The 23049-nt window shown below is 44.3% G+C and overlaps 1 protein-coding gene across 1 annotated transcript in view; it reads right to left on the bottom strand.

Annotated features, from left to right (window-relative positions):
- DCBLD1 (discoidin, CUB and LCCL domain containing 1) overlaps positions 1 to 23049 on the bottom strand; it is a 205572-nt gene that overhangs the window by 12080 nt on the left and 170443 nt on the right. Inside the window, exons 10-14 of the mRNA XM_069235368.1 lie at positions 16258 to 16405; positions 16039 to 16155; positions 14951 to 15067; positions 12619 to 12735; positions 472 to 559 (exon numbers count right to left, since the gene is read on the bottom strand). Of these exons, the coding sequence (XP_069091469.1) occupies positions 472 to 559; positions 12619 to 12735; positions 14951 to 15067; positions 16039 to 16155; positions 16258 to 16405 (587 nt within the window). The remainder of the gene's footprint in view (positions 1 to 471; positions 560 to 12618; positions 12736 to 14950; positions 15068 to 16038; positions 16156 to 16257; positions 16406 to 23049) is intronic.

The raw sequence follows: 23049 nt of genomic DNA, 5'->3' as shown, positions 1-23049 counted from the left end.
CGCTTCACGGAGTAATCCTGAAATTCACAGGAGCTCAACTGCCACCTGCTCAAAAGTTCCGCAAACAAAAATCTGACATAAACGTGAGCTAGAACATTTAACTTTTGCTTATTTCTCCATGGGGATTTTTTTTTCCCAACACAGAGAAATAGGCACACGTTCTTCCTGCCTTTGATGGGCACTTACGCCTGTCCTTTAAAGGAGGCTAACAGTGTCTCTCCAGGGTGGGAATTTACCTTCTAAAGGTGCATGAATATCTACACACCTAAAAGTCAGTAGGCTTTCATTTACTTTTGAAGAGTGGACCTAGAAGATTTAATTTTTATTAAACAAAGGCAATCAATAGTAACACATTTACTACCAACTATGCCCTGATTTACGAACCATGTAAATAAAAAAAAATAAACTAGTGCTTCCATTAACAATTTGTTTTGTCTTTTAAAAACAAAATAGCTACTTGGAGCAACATACTTTCTTAAAGTTGCACATGCACAGATACCACCAATCAGGAGCAAGAGAGACAGGATTGCTGGAGCAACTATGATTGCAACTTTCAGTCCTAGAACAGAAAAAAAGAAAAGAAAAGTTTAAACTAAATGCAGTTTTCCATTAAATCAGATATAATTGTATCCACTTACAGAGTTGTGCTACGATTTGACGGATGAAGTTCATAATTAGATAACAATACTCAGTTTTGCAAAAATGTATTTGCTAAAAAACTGCAAGCGGTTCGATTGATTGAAATTCCTTTACTTCGATTAGAAAAAAAATCATAAAAGTACAAAACCTTACAATTTACATAATTCATATGAACAAACAATCAGACATGTTAAAAACCTTAAAACATTAAAAAGAAACAAGGCCATAACCCGACCGTAAGTTCTTAAATAAAAAATCACATATTTTACCTACAGAAGCCATAAAAATCTAAGGCCCAAAGTTTATAATCTTGATCCAACGCAAGGCATTTAAAAAAAAGTTAGAAATTGCCCCTGCAAACCATGGAATCATTCAGCAGTTGTAAATGTAGGAAAGCAGGGCAATACTGATAAAACCCTTGGTTTTAAGAATGGGTAGAAGAAATCTTCTAAGAGAATCATAAAAATTACAGAACAAGACCAAGTGTTCTAAGGTCTGGAGTGAAGCATTGTCACATGGGCAAATATTTTTTATCGCAGATGGCTCATATTGGCCAGGCGGGAAGCATAAGTTGCAACGGATGGAACCTAGGCTGAACCTGGTGAGAAGGACTCTTTCCCAGGGGTTTCTAACAAAAAAAAAGATAAGATTCTGGGCAAAGAGTAGTATTTAAAATCATCAGGGCCCTGGCTGACTTACTACCCAAGGACGCGTGTTCTCTACTCTCACTGAGCTGCATTAATAGCAGTTCCTTCACGGTCTTTTAGTCAGCCCATTTCAATGCTTCAGGATTAAAAAATAATTCTTGATGCCCCACTGATAAAGCTAAAGATCTAATATAGTTAAGCCATGGGATTTTAAGGCCTAAATCACAACTGAGGCAGTCCTCAATGACTTCCCTGTTAAAAGTTGCCATTTCCCCACTCCTGACAGATATCCACAAGAACAAAGGCACAATTTTAGCATGATCTTCCACCAAGACCAGACCCAACTCCTCATGCATAAACCGGCTTGGGCTAGCCGGTCCCACCTCTAATAGCTTTTGGCAAAAACACATTTTCTTCACGCAGAATATACAGTTGGAGTACCCCCAGATTTCTGCACCATATAATAGTACAGGTAAACATTTCAGCTTGTAGATCTGTAGCAATGGTAAAACAGGCTTTCTCCGAACTTAACAAGCAAATCCGAAGAGCGCCCCACATAACTGGTCAGAGCGCAGACAACAGTTTGCGAGACATTTGATCCACGTACAGTGCTCGTCAAAGGTGACACTCAGATACGAGAAGGAGGTTACCCTTGTTACCAACTGATCCTTAATTAAGATCGGTCTGAGTTTCATGTTCCGCTTCCCACAAACCATAAAATGTGTCTTAGAAGTAATAACATCCAGTTGCAGGTCGCCCATAAAAACATCAAACAGATCCACCAGAACTTTAAGACCATTTGGTGTGCGAGAAAGGATAACAGCGTCATCCTGCATATAGTAAAGAGGGGACAGGATTATTTTTTACTTTAAAAAAAATCTTTGCCACGGGTAACTAGATGTGAATTCAGGCCATTGATATATAACAAAAATAGGATTGGTGCCATAACACACCTCTGCCTGACTACCCCAGCTAGTTTAAAGACATCAGAGCATTCCCCAGCCTTTCCAAATCTAACTGAGGTGTTAACATCTTGATGGAGCACCAGAAGGAAATTTACCAAAGGTTGGGGCAGCCCAAGACCTTGCAGGATTGACCATAGCTTTGATCGAACAACCCTATCAAAGGCATAGCTCAGGTCCATAGAGGCCAGACAGACAGCGCCCTTCTTGGCTTCCACATATTTCCCCACCAATAGATTAAGATTAAGGCACTGTTCCATTGTCCCTATTCCCTCTCTAAAACCATATTGGGCCGGGGAGATAATATTATTAGCTTGGATCTATTCTTTGATACAAAGGAGGACAATGCGTCCCACTATTTTAACCATGGAGTCCAGCAAAGAGATGGGGCGGTAACACGCTGGGTCCTGTCTGCACCCTTTTTTAAAAACTTGCACTATTACTGCGGACTTCCATGAGCTAGGGATACCAGTTTGCGATACAGCCTTAAGAGCATTCGTCAATAGCGGAGCCCACAGGGCAATGTTTTCCATATATAAGTCCAAAGGGACGCCATCCGGGCCAGGGTCTTTGTTAGAAGAGCCTTCCATGACGGCAACTGGAACTTCTTCCAATTTAAAATCTAAGCGCAACGGAGAGGGAGCAGCCACTTCCACCTCCCCCAATTGTTCTACACTGTCCAGTGAGTAAACCCTCTCGAGGTGGGCAACCCATTTTTGGGCAGGTATGGTGGTCCCTACAAAGTCAGGGGAAGCTTGATAAGCAGGCTTCCCATTCACTATGTGCCAGAAGGATCTCACATCCCGGGCTTGCAGGCACCCACTAATTGCTCCCACCTCTCTTCTTTGAGACATGTAAGCAGCCCTAGCTTCACTGATAGAGTGGGGGTTATTAGGGTGGTCCTTAAGGACTTTGTGGAGGCGTTTACTGGCAATAGGGCAATTCTTATCAAACCATCCATCTTTATGGTCTTTTAACGGTCCTTGAAGATCCAACTAAATGTATCTGAGGCTGCTATTCAGAGACTGAAAATCACCCAGAATGGTCACTGGTGGGGACTCAAATAGTAAGAGGGAGCTAGAAAACACATTTCTGCATCTCTCAACAACCGCCACCAATAGGATGGGGATCGAAACTTTCCGCCAGCTGAGCATCCTACCTTGGTCTTTTTGGATTCAGCCCAAACACACCGACACCTGGAGTCAAGTTCATAGTCCCAGTAGCGGGAGTAACCGTTCTAGCTTCTATGGCATTATGGTCACTAAACGGTTGGTTGTGGATCAGCCCCTTGGAAAAACACTCAGCAAAACTATTAGAAATAAAAATATAATCAACTATAGTCCCTTTTCCCCAACCAACAATAGTGGGTTTGAGTAAGTCACTGATGGCCACTCCCCCAGCATATTACGACAGGCACATCTCACTTCAGTCACCAGAAGTTTACCTCTAGGGTCCGGGAGTTCTGCAGGGGGTACCTAATCATCAAAAAGGAGGGGATCTACACCCAAAGGGGCCATTCCGATCTTGGCATTAAAATCTCCCGCTAAAAGGACATTAAAATACCCCAACTTGGGGGCCATACTCTTTTCCAAGATCAGAAGTGCTTGGAATAGAGATCTGATCTGACACCCTGAGTAACAAACTGAGTTATAAAAATGTACAACAAAGAAATGAAACTTTTCAGAAACCACAACCCAAGAAATCTGTATACCACTGTGCCTAAGAGGTATTCGAACAACTCACAGCTGTGCAGTTACTCGAAATAATAGACCCAAACCACCACTAGCTCTTGACCCTTGTGAAGGAGTTGCTAATACAACGTGGGTCTCAAAACCCTCTACAGAAAACAGCTAATTTGCCCATGTTTCTTGAAGTAATATGATGTCATACTGGGAGATGAAAGTAATCCACTGAGGGTCAGATAGTTTATTCCCAAGACCTGCACAGTTCCATGAAAGGAAACTTAGTTCCCTGGATGCGCATGCGGGAATACCCTCCTGAGGAGCGCCACCATCTGTCTGAACCCCAGCCGGAACCCCCATGGGCACAGTGATAATTTGTCAATCTAATTCACCAAGATCAGACACGGGGTGAACCTATTTCTGGTGGATATCGTGAGAAGGTCTAGGATAGGACGTAAGCCCTTGTCCTTTTTTGGCACCAGAAAGAAGCAGGAATAACAACCATGACCTACTTCTGGCACAGGGACCTTCTCTATGGCTCCCTTGGCCAAGAGAGCAGCGATTTCCTGACAGAGAAGTGCCAAATGATCCTCTGGAAGTTGGCTGAGTGATGGAGGCATGGCTGGTGGGGCAGATTCGAAGAGAAGGGAATAGCCCTTTCGAACTATCTGCAAAACCCACCTGTCCGTAGTGATGGATTCCCAGTGGGGCAGGTGATGGCGAATCCTGCTGCCAACTGGATAGGAGTGAGGGGATGGACTAGGAGGGTTTGGAGGCTGCAGCAGGGGCAGGGGTGGACTTGGCAGACCTCAGGTTCCCACGCCCACATGGGATTCCGCGTTTCCGGCCATGCATCGGCTGAACAGCATGGGTGGAACGGTGGATGGGTTGGGGACACAACAGGGTGCCCCTTCCGTGGACTGTTGGGGGCGAGGGGCAGCAAAAAGTCCAAGAGACCAAGCCGTAGTCCTTGAATCTCTCCAAGGCCGAGCCCGCCTTGTCTCCAAAGAGACAGGAGCCATCAAAGGGCATGTCCATAAGAGACTGGTGGACATCCCCCGAAAAACCAGAAGTACGCAAAAAGGCGTGGCGTTTCAAGGCCGCCGTCGTAGCAACCGATCTGCCCAGAGAGTCGGTCGTGTCCAGCCCACATTGAATCTTGAACTTTGCCGCATCTCTCCCCTCATTGACAGCTTGGGAGACAATAGCATGGGCCTCCTCCGGTCTCTGCGGCAGAACTTGTGCAACCGTATCCCACAGAGAGTGGGTATAGCGGCCCAAAAGGAATGCAGTGTTCACGGCCTGCAGTGCGAGACTGGAGGAAGACAACATCTTTGTCCCAAATTGTTCCAGCCTTTTTGATTCCCTATCTGGGGGTGCAGAAGGGAATGTGCCTTAGGAAGAGGAAGCCAAGGTTGACAAGACTCTCAGCCTTCGGGTGTTGAGCCAGGAATTTAGGGTTGTTCGGGGCGGGACGATGGTGGCGTGCGATAGTCCTGTTCACAGGAGCCTCTGTGTTGGGTTTGGACCAAGTACCCAAAAGGACATCGGTGAGGGCTTCATTGAATGACAAAAGGGGCTCAGATGTGGAAGCCCCTGGCTGAAACACCTCCGTCAGGAGATTTGACCTGACCTGTACAGTAAGCAGCTCAAGGCCAAGGACCTCAGCCGCTCTACTGACCATCATAGCATAAGCCATAGCCATTGTAGGAGAAGATAGCATGCTAGCGTCTGGAGAAGTGTCCAGTCCACTGGCCTCGCCCAATTCTTGTGCCCAGTCCAAACGTGGGACATCCTGGTATTCATAAGGGGCCAGGGACCCCTCCAATCCTTCCCCGAATTCGTACCCATAAGGAAAAGGGTCCAAATCCGACCTGGGGTGAATAGGCCCCATCGAAGACAAAGGCGTCAGGGATGAGGATCGGGTCAACGTCGATGGTGGGCATCACTGGCGTCGTGAGCATCGATAATCGAACCGACGCCGGGTAAAACCTTAGTGGTACGACCGGCGTCCGTGTGGCTCTGCAAGCAGATCCGGAGGGGACCTCGGTGGCCGGAGCTGAAGTCGCCGGCACGGAACCCAAAGACCCCACCCCCGACCGAACCACTTGGGCCCCGAAGGCACCATATTGAGGTCGGCCTACCCAAAAATGAGGCACATGGCCTCATAATACACTTTTAATTGGGCAGGGGGTCGCTCTGGCTCCCGGAAACTCAGGGAAACACGGAGCGGACCCAGAAGCAGGCTCGGAAGACAGAGGCCTCGAGCGTCGACGCTCCACCTGTGTCGCATCAGCCAAACGACGGGGTGAAATCGAAGGGCAATGGGACTACTTCGACTTATTATTCTTCTTACCTGTGCCCGAAGACTTGGAGGAAGAAGAATGGTGGTGGCTCCGTGAACGGTCTCCAGACCTTCTCCTTGAGCGAGACTGGGACCTATGCGGAGTCGAGAGCCGGGCTGCCATGAGCTTGAGGGACCGCTCCCTCAAGGCTTTCGGGTGCATGGCCCGGCACTCGGAGCACGACTTCGGGTCGTGGTCGCCGACATCATGCGGTGACAGTCCTCACACTGCTTGAAACCGGTCTTCGGGGACATCTTCATGCACCAGAAACTCACCAAAATACTCAACAAAACAGTCAAACTTAGTCAAAAAGAGACCTGGGTAGCTCTCTTCGGATCAGTGCCTGGCCCGGAAAGAAAAGAACTGGCATCTATGTACTACTCCAGACGTCATCAAGGCAACTACGATGCCCACAGAGTTGACAGATGTCACCTTCCGACGTGCAAGGGTATTGCTAGAAGAAAAAAATCTCCGGATCCAGTCTGATACCTGGGGGAAATTTCTAAGGTAAGGAATCTGCAACTAGAAGTCTCTATCTGATGTGATTGCTATGTACTGCACAGTCAGGAGAGCACAGTATGTGTTGTTCTTTTTGGTGGATGCCTTATGTAACCGCAGATTCCTCACCTTTAGAATATTTCTCAGGTGCCAGTCTGGACCTGGAAAGTTTTCATTAACACAGCTAGGTGGGGTGCCACACATCTCTGCACTGATGTCGTTCCGCTCAGAATATAACAGAGCCGAGCCACCTATAAGCGCCACCCCGGTGCACCGACATCAGTTTCCTGCTTGAGTCTTTCTACACCCTCAGGCAGAAAGCACAAAAGAATTGTTGTTACCAGTATGCAGATCTCCGATATGGAACCTTTAGAGTCCACTCCACTGAATGGGGAGGTGGGAGGGCAGTGAGGAATCTGCTGCTAGTGTATCCACCACAAAGAGTGTTACCAAAGGTAATTAACGTGTTCTTTTAATGGCTACCTCCAACAGCATTTTCCTCATCTTTAGAATAGGTACCAAAGCAGTACCTCGCAAAGGTGGAGAGTTTTTGGAGTGGGATGAGATCAATAAGTCCTGCAGGGTTAAACAGGCAAAGTGCCCTTCCCGTCAGACCTGGCTGGCAAGCCAAAAGTGCATGTAAAAGGGTGCACCAAAGCCTATGTTGCAGAATGGCACATGTTACAAACCGGCAGTATGCATGCCAATGCAGTGGTTGCCTGTTGGCCCTGATGGAATTGGCTCTCATTCCCTCCTGAAGATGTTTTTTGGCTAATGAGTTGCAGATCTTAATGCAAAGGGACACCCATCTTGACAGAATCCTTTTCTATACTGCCTAACCTTTCTTTGCCACAAAGAATCTCACAAAAACCTGATCATCCACCCATTGGTTGTTGGTGTGATCGATGAAAAAGCTTAACACTCTTTTGGGGTCTAGCTGATAGAGACTCTCCTCCTCTTTCGAGGGTTGAGTGGAGCAAAGTACGTTGAAAGGGTGATGGATTGCCCAGGAAAGGCCACCCTTGTCCACAGCAGTAGTTTGTCTGTGAAAATGGTGGTGTAGGGTGGTTGCAAGAGAGCCTGCGTTCACTCATGCAATGCGGACAAGCCCACAGGATCAGAAGATGCAGCAAACAGCTGTGCATCAGCTCGGCAGGAGTATACATAAGAAAATTTAAGACCAAATTAAGGCATCATCATGGTATCACAAATAGTTTGGGAGGAAACGTGTGTCAAACCTTCAGGAAAACGCATCCCAAAAGGTGATTTAAAGGAGGGCGGTTGGTCCAGTAAGCCCATAAAGGCTAAAAAGGCCAATAAATAACTTTTACTAGTGCTCATTGCAAGGACTTGCTGGACCAAATCAAAAGACAAAATAAAATATCTCACAGACTGGCTTGCAAACAGTCTGTCTTGTCGACTGCACAGCATGCTACAAATTGTGTCCCAGGACCCAACATAAATAGGTTTTGTGGATGACATCCATTGGTTGGCAAATGAAGCAACATCAACTGCTGCTGCTCAATCTCCACACAAAGGTGTAGAGTGTGCATGTTCAGTTGGAGAACTCTGACCTACAGCTGCGACAGAAGAGTCTCTTGAAGTGGTAGCCTGATGAGAGCTGACCCACAGGCTCATACGTTCAGAGTACCACACTCTTGTGGCACAATCTGGGTCCCCTAGGATGATTTGGGCTTGGCCGTTGCTGATTTTCTTCAGAACGCTGGGCAGGAGAGGCAGAGGTGGGAAGACATATAGAATTCTAGTGTTCTACTCCAGCCAAAATGCATCTCCTAGGGAGGAACTCCAATGTTTTGACACTGGGTATTCCCAATGGTGGCAAAAAGATCTAGGTAGGGTTCTCCCCTTTGTCGAAGACGTCCTGTGACAGCCTCCATTCAAGATCCACCAGGTACCACCTACTGAGCTCATCTGTAATGGTGTTCATGGTTCCAGTCAGGGGGGTTCAGGAGATACCACCCTAACTTTTCAACTACCTTTAAAGGCACAAAGCCTCCTGGAATAGGACCCAGGTCCACCCTGCTTGTTGCAGTACCACATGGTAGCAGTGCTGTCTGTGAACACCTGAACCAGCCTCCCCTTGATGGATGGTAGGAAGTCAGACTTAAAAGTCAGACTAATGGTCCACAACTCCAACAGATTAACATGGAGCCGGGTTTCCCCAGAAGACTGGAGTCTCTGATCTCCTCTCTCAGATGACCTCCGCAACCTAGCAGTGACACATCTATCAGCACCATGAGCTGTGGGTTTGGACAGGAGTGGGGTGTGTCACTGGTCAGGATGAAGTCGAGCAGCCACTGGACAGGTTTCCTTGGTGCTGTGCCCACCAAGACTTCAGTGACCGCATATGCCACCTGACGTGGTGCACCAACAGGATGCATGAGACAACAGGATAAGAAGCCTCAGAGATTCTCTCACAACATCCAGAACCGAGGCTGAAATATCAAAACTACATCACCAATGTCCTGGACTCATGTTGAAATAAACCCCTGAGCTGCCCTATGACAGCTAATATAAAAGGAAGTCTCTGAAGGAGTCAGGTATGACTTCTGCTAAATGAGCGAGAACTCCCAGAATGTAGTGAGGTTCACCGCTATCTGAAGGTGACCTACGACTAACTGTGGTGAGTTCACCTTCAATAATCAGTCGTCCAGGCAGGGAAAAACTGGTATCCTCAGAAGACGATGGACGGTGACCACAGCCATCACTTTCGTGAACAACCGAGGTGTGCTGGGGAGGCTAAAGAGGAGCACAGCAAACTGAAAATGCTCTTCACTAACCCTGACCTGCAAGTGATGTCTGTGGGATTGCAGGCAGGCAAATTAATGTATGCAACCTGCAGGTCAAGGCTACTATCTGGTCACCTGGATCCAAGGCAGACAGAATCTGGGCAAGAGTGAGCATTTTTAATTTGTCCTTCCACAGAAAGGTATTCTAAGGGCAGAGATCTAAAGACGATGAAGTCTTTCATCCTTCTTCAGCACAAAGAAATAGCATGAGTAACAACCCTTCCTTATTTCAATGGCTCTTTTGGAAAGTAGAGCTCACACTTGTTACAGTAAGATGGACAGGACCTTCTCTGATAGGTGCACTGATGTAGGAAGCATCTGCCGTTGGTCAGACTAGAATGATCTGGAGGACCCATTTGTTGGACACAGACATGCCGGGAGAAAATGTTGGATCCTGCCTCCCATGGGGTGTCTGTCGCTTCCGACATGTTAAAGTGATTTGAAGCCTGACGTCATTAGAGAAGGTGCCTAGGAAGATCGATCCCCTGGGGACATGCATGGTGCCTGCCTGATCCTCCTTCATGGCCACTAAAGTAGGTGTGATTGCAATGAAGGGAGGAAACAGGGGGCCTGAGGATGCCTTTACACCAACCCTCAGGAGTAATCTTAGAAGGGCTGAAATTGGTGGGGAAACTGTCTGGCAGGGGTCAAGAGGCCAAAACAAAGCACCGCAGCCCATCTTTCCCTAATGCATTTTAAGGCAGGCAGCTTTTTCATAAAATAGCCTGTGGCCATGGAAAGGTATATCCATTAGGGATTCCTACACATCTCCGGAAACACTTGTGGACTGCATTCATGGAGGATACCAGAACACAACACTAGTGCCGACTGCTCGTCCCAAGAATCTGTAGTATTCAGGCCAGCAGGTATGACTTATTAGCCTACATCTTGACCATCTTGAATAGTTTAGGCCAGGAGGCCCTAACTTCTTTCAGGACGACAGGAAAGATCTTACTGGCCATGTTCCAGGGAACATGCTTATATGAGCTTAATAAGTAAACCACTTAGACCAATCTCAAGGTTAGGTTGGCCAAAGAGAACAATTGCTTTCCAAAAGTCTCAATCTTTTTTGGCTCCCTGTCCCTGGAATTCAAGGTGAATAAACTAGGATTGACCTTGCTGGCGGAACCTTGGACCACCAAACTCTCAGGAGGAGAATGCTGCATGAGAAAAACAGTGTTGCCAGGACTCATTCTGAGGCATCTGACTACATGCCTGTTTACTGGTGGGCAAGACAAATACTTTGATCAAATGCCCATAAGAGTATCCAGGGCTTCTTTCAATGGAAGGCAGGGTTTAGAGGAAGCAGTTCCAGGCTGCAAGAGGGTGCACTTAAGGCACGACGTGGAAGACACCAAACGGACACTTCGTGTAGGTCCATAACTGACATCTGTTTTTGAGAATTATAGCATGGTTTGAACACCGTAGTTTTAGTTGGGTGCAATGTACCCTTGCACACTGTTTTTTTTATTTGAAAACAATGGAAACTCATGAAAGAGGGAGCGCAGCTCTGGAGCAGTGTTTGAAGGTGTGGAAAGAAATAGACTGACATCGGCACACAAGAGTGGCGCTTATATGAGGCTTCTCTGTTACTTCTGGGGTGGAACAAAGTGAAGTCAGAGCCATGTGGCACCACCTAGCAATGCACAGCAGCACTGCTGTGAAAACGTCCAGGATCCAGTCTGTCACCTGGGGAATATTTTACAGGTGAGTAACCTGCATTTAGAAGTATTTATCCGAAATGAATGTGTATATATATATATATATATATATATATATATATATATATATATATATATATATATATGATTTTTTACAAACTTCGTAAAGCACTTCAGTGTCCTCTTGGGATCTGCTTTGATGCCCTCAATAATTAAGCATTATAGCCCTTGGCCAAGTGCTTTAACAGATGATAAAATTTCTGAACGGACTATAAAGATTGTGAAGGCCTTTAACAACATTGTAGCCCGTGGCAAAAGGGCTATAATGTAGGTGGAACATTTAACCTACAGAGGGTAAATGTTCTAAAATAAACAGCAGAAACAGAAAGACAAGGACTGGAATGGTGAAGGAGAAGGTCTAAAGCAGCTATTATTGCCGGAGTAACTTCAGTGTTTTCATAAGAGCTCCAAACATTCCATTGTTCTAATAAATATTAATAAATAGTAAACCTTTCGGAAAGCGAATCTTGCCCTTGCAGACAAAACAACGGCACACGAAAATGGATCTTGAGAAAGCTGCCTCCAGGATTCCAAAGCTGACAACTCACAAGATGGCACAAGGTTTCCCACTCAAGTGATCACCCTTCACAGTTGCGTATGGTACATAAACTGTCTTACACGGGTGTGCTGCAAGCCTTTACACAGACTGCTCTCACCCACCTCATGCCGGGATGCTATGCTCAATCTGAATCCATTTCAAAGTGCATTTAGCTGCATAAAATACACAATGGGAGCCTTTGGCGAGACCTCCCATAAATTAACACCACAACCCTGACAGGAAGGTATGGATTCATGTGGTAATCTTGCTTTAGAGTACCTGTTCCCTCAACCCAATGGACCAGATGTTTTCCTGTCCCTGCAAATTTGATAATCGATACCATGTTGGAAACCTCTCCATAGTTGGTCTGCAATTTTCTTTGTTTCTCAGAGCTCATCATCCTGCTTTTTGGCATCACTGTACTTCTACAGCTTTTCTTCCATCCCAGCTGCATCCGTCAGTCAGCTTGCTTTGTCACTGCAAAGACTTACAACCAGCTTTGGCTGAAACTATCCCAGCAAAGAGACCTGATTGTGTGTCTCTCGAATACTGCCATCCATGAAATACGTGCTCTGGATATGTGGGAAGCTTTCCCTGCTGCTGCTTGTGTGGCCCCTTTTCTGTGAGTATTACTGTAGCTACACAAAAGCCAGGTCTTTGATTTTCAGCGCTACCTAAATTCAGTGAAGTAAAAGATAATACAAATAATTGTACAAACAACATACAAGAGTCACCAAATACCCTGTAACTACATTAAAATGGTAAGCACGTCTTACCTAAATCGCTTTCTTCTGATGGAATGGGCTCTGTGAAGGTTCGGTCTTCATTTATTTCTAATGTGTTTAAAATGTGATCTGGCTTCTGGATCAGTGGGTTGGCGGAGGTAGGATTACCTATATTAAAGAAAATCCAAAAAAAGTATTATAGAACTCTGCTACGATTTCCCTATACAACTTTAGGGGAGGCCATTCACCTGCACCCTCCTTATGAGGAACAGTTTCACACTCCGGGTGAAACTTGTATTATATGTACAGCAACAAAATGGACACAATTAATTGACATTTCTCAGAGTTGTGTGTTACTACTGTTATAGTCGTGGAGTACCCGAATCTCCCCTCACCCGTATTCCGTCAACTACAACGTTCAAATCCTTCAACTTTGACCAGTCATCGCGTTAACTCCTTTCCACCTGTCAATCTGTTGCCACTCATGCTGCCATCTCACTTTCAGCTTTTCAACGCTTAATGCCCATAAAATGATCTGGGCAGTGCCTCTCAACCTATGGCCCTCACCTACCCTGATCAACTTCACCTCCGCAAGAGACTTTGACCTTCACTCATCTCTTCGTCTTCCCCTTTTTCCCAGCAACAGAACAAAAATACCCTGTAATTTATTATTGGTCACTTAACTTTCCACACCACAAAATCATCTCTTCAATGCACACCACGTTGGAGAAAGGGGGTACTGCATTAGTATCTCATCCTCAAAAAGGAAAAGACAAAGAACCTATTTGTAATGACTCCCAACAAATGCAGTGGGTACTTGTGCTTACACATTTAGGGGAAGAGATGAAGAGCATGTGGAGGGAATGTTAAGAAAGTAGCCGAGTGGAGCGGAGTCTAAATCAGTGAGGAAGCATTTGAAATGATAAAGTGAGGAGGTTTACAAGTTGAGAAAAGTGGGTACTGCTAGAGACCTAGCCTTAAGTATGACTTAACGAACTGTCTTTTCGGGTCAGTAATCTCACATGAACCTATGATCCATCACTGCCAAGAGAGCAAAGGCAAACACTGCCACATGCTGTCAACTGCTGCATGAGCCTCTAATGAACTGCAGTGGCAAAGGGCTGGGGATCACTGGGGAAATTAAAAAATGAACTCTGTAATATCCACAATGAGACTCTTCCGGTACACCTCCTGTAATGCTCTCATACCTCCCTACAACAAAATAAAACTGTGCTGTGTTAGAGTCAAAACCGCTCACTTTCACGCACTCAACAAGAGACACAAGGCTGGGATGTTGTGGTTCTGCACTAGCTCCAAAAACACACCCATCTGAACATTACCATCTGTTCAGTGCACACACGGCAAGCAAGAAGGAAAAGTGAGGCAGATGATATTTTCAAGAAGGGCAAGCGATGCAATGGGAAACGAAGGCCACAAAAGGAGGTTGGTGAGTGACAGGAAGCCAGCGTGAGATGGTGGAATATAAACAATTCAATGGTGCCACTGCAGGTTTTCTTCACTGAGGAATAAAAATAATGTGTGGGATGAATGGGGGTGGAAGTTAAAAAAAAACAAAGCATAGTACAGCAAAAATGTAGGGTCTTTTGATGGCATAACGGTCATCCACCACCCTATAATATTTGTATGCATGTCCCATAAGACATTATTTTAATTTGCCCTTTCATGTATCTTGAGAACATAAGCACAGGCATGTCAAGTGTGCATCCTATCTGCAGTGGGGGGTAGAGTATACATGTATTTCCCCAATTATCATTGTTCTTGCATCCCAGAACCTAAATTGCTCCTGCCTCCGTTGATAGGTGTGGATTTCCCCCATTGCAATGAAGGAATTGTGTGAGAGTTGATGCGAGGAGAGCAACAAGCCCCTGACAATTTCCTCCTTCAAACCCCTGTACTGGCAGTGGGCCTTTAGCACCGCTCACATTTTGTTTACATTTCTACCCTTCTTTCTATCCATGCGTCATGCGTTTACAGTCTTAACCCACTTGCTTTAAGCACTAAATCTGACCAGGCTCTAAGTTGACATCACTTTCTCACAACATTTGCGCAAATCAGTCCATGACGTCCATGCTTGATGTTTGCCTTCTGAAGATAAGTAGTAGTTGTTTAAGGAGATGTGCTTTAAACAGAACAGGATAAAAGACCAACAATGAAATGAGCAACTTTTTGCAGTCGTGTTAATCTTGTGCCAACCTGTACTATTGGTGACTCCCCCGACAAAATAGTGTCTATTTGTATAAGTTCCATTTTAATACTTCTGCTTAAATAATCTTTCATTTTTGGTCCTCTTTAAAACGAAGGGTAAATGACTGCAAGATCCACAAAGCTTGTACAGGTAAACAATTAGTTAGCAGTGGTTAACCTGAATCACTTTCGCCATATGGAATCCGGTTTCTGATAGTTTGGTCGTTATTCACTAAAGGCGTAGGTAAACGTTGGCTTGTCTTCTTAAGCAATGGATCGGCCGAAGTAGCATTACCTGTGGCAAAGAAAACAGTACCTTAGGAACCATGCAGTGGTGGGTGGGATTCAATAATGTCAGCCTCCTGCACCCTGCCAAACTAACAGTCTTGACCTAGGAGCGTTCGAGCTTCCTTAAAAAATAAATAAAAATAAAAAAAGCTCCCATTTGACTATGGTGCATAAATTTCATGGACTCCTAGTGGCGTACTGCATTAAATTCAAGGTTATGGAAATAATCCATAAAGCAAATCACCAAACTACATGACACAACAATTTCTTTCCAATGAGATCCTCTGGTAAATGACTCCCAATTCCACCTAAATGCATGAAGAAGCAGGTCACTGGTACAGCTTTTTTCGTGATAGCTTGTTTGTCGGGCAACATATTTCCAGAAGACCTTAAAAGACTGTACTGCTGCTCTTCGTGTAGGCGTTATAAACTTTACGAGTGTTACACTTGTAGTAGCAGTACACAGTGACCATGGGTTTAAATTTTAGTGCTACATAAAATGACTGACCTACATATGGCTCACCAGAGGCATTCAGTTCAACTCTCAGGACGAGTCTACTTCCATGAACAAGAGACCTCAAGCATTTCCGGCCATACCTCCTCCTCTTAACTTTTATACCCAAGGAATGTTGTGTATTCCCTTATTTAGCAGTACTCATTGGGCTCTGTTCAAATTCTCCATTGCACTTATGGCTTGTGAACAAAATCTGGTTAATCCTCATTCAATCTTCTTGCCCCTAATATCATCAAGGTGCTCTGCCTCATTAACTGTTCTACATTGTTTAACACTACACACAACTAAATCTAAATTATTACTCCTTTTCTTCATGCTTTTAAAACCTCCTCCTGAATACTGTACTGCTTTGGTACCAATTAATTTGAAGTACTAATTTCAGACAAATACATGAACAATTAACTAGTAAACTAATTTCCAAAATCTTGGAGAAAAATACTGGATAACAGCAAGTGGTTATTTACCCAAATCTCTTCCTTCTGAGGGAATGTGCTCTGTTGTGGTCCTATCTTCGTCTAGCAAGGATATTCCTGAACTGTAGGTTGGCTTCTGAAGCATGGGTTGGGCAGAGGAGGCATTGCCTATATTAGGGACAACAGACAAGAAACAATTAAAGGTCCACACAAGGTTCTTCTAGCTGTCCCTCTTTTCTGCAGCTAGCCCGGCCAACCACATGCACCTACCTTGAGTTAGTCGACAGCCCAGCAGTTCGACTTTTAGTGCAATTCTCTGGTGCCACGAATGCGGAACAATGCGCATGTAACGGGCCACAATAGGGCGGAGGAAGCTGTTTCGTGCATCACTGAGGAAGTTATCATTGCCACTGAAAACCTGCACAGCAAAAAAACAAACACAACTTTACTGTCTGCAAGGACAATATTTAAATGAAAGCACATCTGTTAATTTATATATCTTGCTTTTAAAAGACACTTTAAAAATCATTAATAACACTTTTGTGAATACATTTTTGCCATAGATTATTTCTCTTTAGACCGATCAAACAATTTACCTTCAACTAAGAATTCCCTGGGCTGAAAAGTCATTGTACAATACAGATGCAGTTTTCATCCCATGAGGTCAGCCCTGCATTTCATGCATCTAATTCTTGGTAACCTTTAATGCTGTGGATTAAATTTAGAATACCACATTGGAAGCAGGGTCCACCCTCTGCAGCACTGGAGGGAGGAGGAAGTTGGGTGAAACTGCAAGAGGACATTACTACAGCAGCAACAGATAGTAAACTCTATCAATATGGATTCAATGGCATGTGCTACATATTATACTATGCATGCTAGTGCTACTTGATGCCCTCAATCACGAGATGATTAATACATACATATATATATATATATATATATATATATATATATATATATATGTACACACACACTGGTAGTCTATACTGTGTATTGCAGTTTGTATCTAGAGTTTCCATAGTGTAAGCATTTTTTGTTTTGCTAAAAACTTTGTCGCCGTTTGATGAATATGCACAACACTTTCAAAAAAGGTTCTTAAGCTTCAGTTACTTCCTGGGAAGTTTTGCGCCGATCCATCCAGCGGGGACCAAGGAAAGGGGAGCAGGGAGTACCAAAATGTTGCTTTCCTTTGTTAATTCCTACTGCTTTTGGATATGAGAAACAACTGAATGGAATTACACCAAGTTTGGCAAAAAGGTACATTTTTACTCAGCGTACTTTTTGTGATTTGGCGTAAATCCATTCAGCTGTTTGAGAAATTTGTGTTTAAAGATGTGCTCAGGTTGGGCTTGAATGAGTTAAAAAGTTAGGTAAATCTTGACATTGTGGCCCACATAAGTCACATGGTACTGACAATTGTGAAAACAGGGTCCTCTGGTTAGCCAAGGGAGCTTTTATCCCTAACGACCATTAAAGCACTGCAGAACAGGCAGCGTAGTTCTGTGAGATCTGATTGGCTGGCTGCAAATGAGAAGAAAATATTATAGGACTAGAAAAGTCAGGCACCTTGTCCTGAAAATGTTTTTCAAATAGGGCATAAGGGGGCAGCGTAGAGAACACCTTGACACCCAGGGACAAGTGGAGTGGAACCAGAGGCATCCCCTTCCCCTGAACACTGAAAGAAAACAAATCATGTTGCAAGAACCATGATACTCCCATGGGACCCAGCATGGCCCTTTCGTAATACACCACAGTATTCCAGCGGGAGCTGCCACTCATGCTTCATCCCCATTATCTCAAATAACTATAGCTGGTGTACTAAGGTAACTATAACTCGTGCCACCGCCATGCAAAGTTTTTTTTATGAAAAAATATACTGCAAATATTACACTGATTTTATCAATGATGTTATAACAGATGTCCTGAGTGTCATAATTTGTGGGGTAATTAGCAGTGCATGGCAAGTGCTCGCGTCATTGTTAACCTAAGACCCAAGTAATAGTTACTTGAGATAACTAATTTTAACAGGTGAATTTCTATGTTTTAGTACACGGGTTAACAACCTTTTGACTCCTGAGGACCCCCATTGAATTATTACTGGAAGCCGGGGACCCCTAAACACCTTGTGCAATTTAAATTTCAAACGTTCATTTAATTCACAAAATATACACAAACAAGTACACACCAAACAAATACTCAAATTACTAAAGATACAATTATTTTATATTGAAAAAATATGCAAAAATCGAAACATTTTAATGGGAAGGTTGGTGCTGCATCTCAGTGACTAATTTTTAAATGTTTGGTTTTATTTAGGAAAGTTGAACCCTAAGGTCAGATTCTACATTTCCCAAGCGATTTCTGTATTTATTTTTATAAGTACATTAGATCTGAGAAACCTTTTTCACATAAATGTGTGATGGGGAAAGGAAGTAAAACCATAAGGGCCTCTCTCTTCTCCATAACTTCCCTGTCACATGTAACCCATTTCTTTTACAGCACTTCATATACCAGTGTAGGATGTTGGAGAACTTTACAGGGACTAAAAGGTGTAGGATTCACGTCATTCACACTGGTAGGCATTTTCTGAGAGTGCTTGGTCTGAAGAAGCAAAAACTCAGGATTCAGAACATAACAGTGGTTACCGTTGACTTTTATAATAAAAATGTATTTCCACGGAAGCAGACCTTTTTTTAGCAGCATAAGGAAAATGAAGGACTGGGGAAAAAAAACATAACTTTCTAATTTGTGCCATGCAATTTGCATGCAGCTCTGTGATGGCAGTTTATAACTCACTATGCTAGATTAAGATAGTAACTTATGAACTACTATGAACAAAAGAATCTCAGTAACAGAAGCAGTAAACCACTATGATATGCACATAAAATATTGTTCTTTGCATGATACACGTTCTTTGCAGCACGCATTTTAATCATCTGTGCTACATCAGATGAGTCAAAACTGCCACTAGACAGAACTGCCATCTCTCTCCAGCAGGTACATTAATCAGCAGTTATCTTTATGCTTTTATTTTTGCCCGAACCTGGCTTTGCAGTGCTTTTAAAAGTGATGCACAAAGGAAGTAATAAATATGTATCCACACACTTTTCTGTCAGCAGCCTTAGCTGGAGAAGGATCTTCCTGCCGGCCCAGGCCTGCAGACCCCCTGGGAATGTGTCACAGACCACAGGTTGAGAGCTGTTGCTTTAGTACATTTAAAATGTGAGCCTAACTCCTGTAACCTTTGGGTTTTTTTTAGGTGAATTTTTATGTTTTTTTAATTCTATTTCTAACTATAACGTCCCTGTAACATTTGGTCTTTTCAGTGAAATTCTATGGTTTTTTTTAACCTGTAGTCATTTTCATTACTATACGTTAATCCAAATGCGGCCAGGCCCTGAGTTCAACCCACTAAAAGCACCCAACCTTGCATTGTGCATGGTCTTTGTCTGTGCGCAGCAGCAGTTGCCCGCAGGGCCTGGCCTGTTGCCAGACCCTGCAGGCAACCCCACTAACCACCCAACCCATGCTGTGCATGGCGGGAGTTGGCTGTGGACTGTCTCTCTGGGTGTGAGAAGGTTTATTTGGGGGTGAGAGTGGGTGTGAGAGTGACTGTGTGAGAGTTGGTGTATCAGTGTCTTAGTGGGTGCGTCAGTGTTTTTGTTGGTCTGTAAATGGGTACATGAGGGTTTCAGTGGGTCTTTGAGTGGGTGTGTGAGTGTCTGAGTGGGTCTGTGAGGGTCTGAGTGAGACTGTAATTGGGTGCATGAGTATCTGAGTGGGTGCATAAGGTTTGAGTGGGTGTGTGAGTGGTAGAAAAAGATTGAAAAAGAGAAATTGAGACAGGCAGAAAGAGAGTGAGAGAGACTGCGAGTGAAAAATGTAATTGCCCCCCCCCCCCGAGACCTGGCCCATCCAGGGGCTATTGACAAAACAAGGGTGGGAGCCTTAAAGAAAGCTAACTGTTTTTCAGGGTCTCCTTTGGGGGTCTAGATCAACTTCACAATCTCCTCTGGTAATTTTACAAATCAAAAGCATTCAAAACATGAAGTAACTCCTTTCTGACCAAGCTGATAAGAAAAATCATTAATTCATTCATTATCATCTTCAAATACAACTATCATTACTCATTTCTTGCGGGCACAACTTTTCTCTACTCGAGAAACATGTCTTGCAAAACTCTCAGCTGCAGCATATCTCCAATCCTGGTAAATGTGCGGATATTTTCACCCAGATCTAAAGTCCCCACCACCATGGCCACTGGTTTGGGAAACAGACTTTCACTGAAACTGATCAAAAACATCCACAAAACAAGGCTCTGACATACATCTCCAACCCAATTCCTTTACTGACGAAACGGCTGCTACCAAACATCGGATTCGTTACCCTTTCACCTCTCACCATACATTCAGAATCTCTTCCATAGTGGGAAATGACTTGTAGTTAGCCCGTTGAGTGCGTGCGTCGGCCACAGGCCGACGCCCAAACTACCTCCCTGGTGCGGGTCACGACCGGTGGCTGACACCAGGGAGGGGGTAAGAAAATCCTCGGTTGCGTCGCACCAGAGGATTTTCCCTTTTTTTCCCCACTACCCGGGAGACACGGAAGCTTTTCTGTGTCTCCCCCACCCCCCACCCGCCCCTTTGTGACGTCAACGCGCCGCGCTGACGTCACATTGTTGTTTTCCCCATTAGAGCAGGAAGCAGCCGTAAGTTCGCTTCCTGCTCCGATGGGGAAAACAGACCCAAGCGGCCTTCCCCACGTTCGGGAAGGCCTCGTATGAAAGGGGAGACAACTGGTGGCAAATTATTATATATATATATGTTCAATGGCATGTGTAGCTGCAGATACACATGCTGTGCATTATCCTGCCATCTAGTGTTGGGCTCGGAGTGTTACAAGTTGCTTTTCTTCGAAGAAGTCTTCTTGAGTCACGGGACCGAGTGACTCCTCCCTTTCGGCTCCATCGACTCCAACTTAGATTGTTTTCTTTCCGCCATCGAATTCGGACGTGTTCCTCTTCGCTCCGTAATTTGAATCGGGTAAACTTAGGAAATCATCGAAATTCATCGGTATTGTTTGCGTTCGGGACCGGTTTAGTATCATCACATCGGCACCGACAACAAGACCTCTTCGGCGGCCCTTCAAGGCTTCCGCACTTAACCATGGCCTGGTCGGCCTGACCACACCCGTCGACAAAGAACTAATGGACCGGACCCCTTTCCGTTTTTGTCCGAAGTGCCACGCCAAGTATCCTTACACAGACCAGCATCAGGTCTGTAACCTGTGTTTATCGCCCGAACACAGAGAGGATACTTGTGAGGCCTGCAGAGCGTTTCAATCCAAAAAGGCCTTAAGAGATCGACGCGCAAGACGGTTACAGATGGCGTTGAAACAGGCTAATCAAATTACGCCGCTTAACGCCTCCATACAAAACATTGTAAGTTGTTTACTACACTTACAAAAATCAAATCTTGCTTTTTCTTCAATTAAAATCCATCTCACTGCAATACTGCTTATTTGCAGATTACGCATACAAAATCGCTTTTTAGAATCCCAGTTATCAAAGCCTTTATGGAGGGACTAAAAATAATCATACCCCCAAGGACACCACCAGTATCTTCGTGGAATCTTAATATTGTACTAACACGACTCATGGGTCCACCATTTGAACCCATGCATTCTTGTCAAATCCAATTCTTGACTTGGAAAGTAGCCTTTCTAATAGCCATCACTTCTCTACGAAGAGTTAGCGAAATACAGGCATTTACTATCCAAGAACCCTTTATACAGATACATAAACATAAAGTGGTTCTCTGTACAAATCCACAATTTTTACCAAAAGTCATATCACCGTTTCATCTAAACCAAACTGTGGAACTCCCAGTCTTCTTTCCACACCCAGAATCAGTAGAACAAAGGGCATTGCATACATTAGACATTAAAAGAGCGCTGATGTATTACATTGACAGAACAAAACAATTTCGAAAAACAAAACAATTGTTCGTAGCTTTCCAAAAACCTCATGCAGGTAACCCTATATCCAAACAGGGTATTGCCAGATGGATAGTCAAATGTATTCAGACCTGTTACCTTAAAGCTAAAAGAGAATTACCCATTACTCCAAGGGCACACTCCACTAGGAAAAAAGGCGCCACAATGGCTTTTCTTGGTAATATACCAATGACAGAGATTTGTAAGGCAGCAACCTGGTCTACGCCCCATACATTCACTAAGCATTACTGTGTAGATGTGTTAGCAACACAACAAGCCACAGTAGGACAGGCTGTACTAAGAACATTATTTCAGACAACTTCAACTCCTACAGGCTGACCACTGCTTTTTGGGAGATTACTGATTTGTAGTCTATGCACAGCATGTGTATCTGCAGCTACACATGCCATCGAACTGAAAATGTCACTTACCCAGTGTACATCTGTTTGTGGCATGTTGCGTTGCAGATTCACATGCTCCCTCCCACCTCCCCGGGAGCCTGTAGCCATTTTAGTTGCATATAGATTGTAAATATGTAAATAAATATTCCTTTAATACACACTATGTACATACATTTCTACTCCATTGCATTGGCACCTCTAGTATCCTTACTTTACCAACTCCTACCTCACCCTTTGCGGGGAAAACAATCTAAGATGGAGTCGACTACCATGCGCAATGGAGCCGAAAGGGAGGAGTCACTCGGTCCCGTGACTCGAAAAGACTTCTTCGAAGAAAAACAACTTGTAACACTCCGAGCCCAACACTAGATGGCAGGATAATGCACAGCATGTGTATCTGCAGCTACACATGCCATCGAACATATATATATAATTTGCCACCAGTTGTCTTGTAGTTGCAGCTTGCGTCTTCAAAGCAATGCACATACTTCATCTGACGCATTTGAACTGTAGCTTTTAGGCAGCAATAAAAAAAAAGTAAAGGAAGGCTTGTGATTATGTTTCTGCTACAAAAGGATCAGACTTTTCTCTAGCGGCAGTTTTAGTGCCATAGAGAAGCGCTGAAGGTTTATATGCCTACTGCAAAGAGCAAATCTGTATTTTA

Source organism: Pleurodeles waltl, chromosome 5 (assembly GCF_031143425.1).
Source record: "Pleurodeles waltl isolate 20211129_DDA chromosome 5, aPleWal1.hap1.20221129, whole genome shotgun sequence".
NCBI lineage: Eukaryota > Metazoa > Chordata > Amphibia > Caudata > Salamandridae > Pleurodeles > Pleurodeles waltl.
Note: the sequence above shows the minus strand (reverse complement) of the source record. Positions and strands in the feature narration are given on the sequence as shown.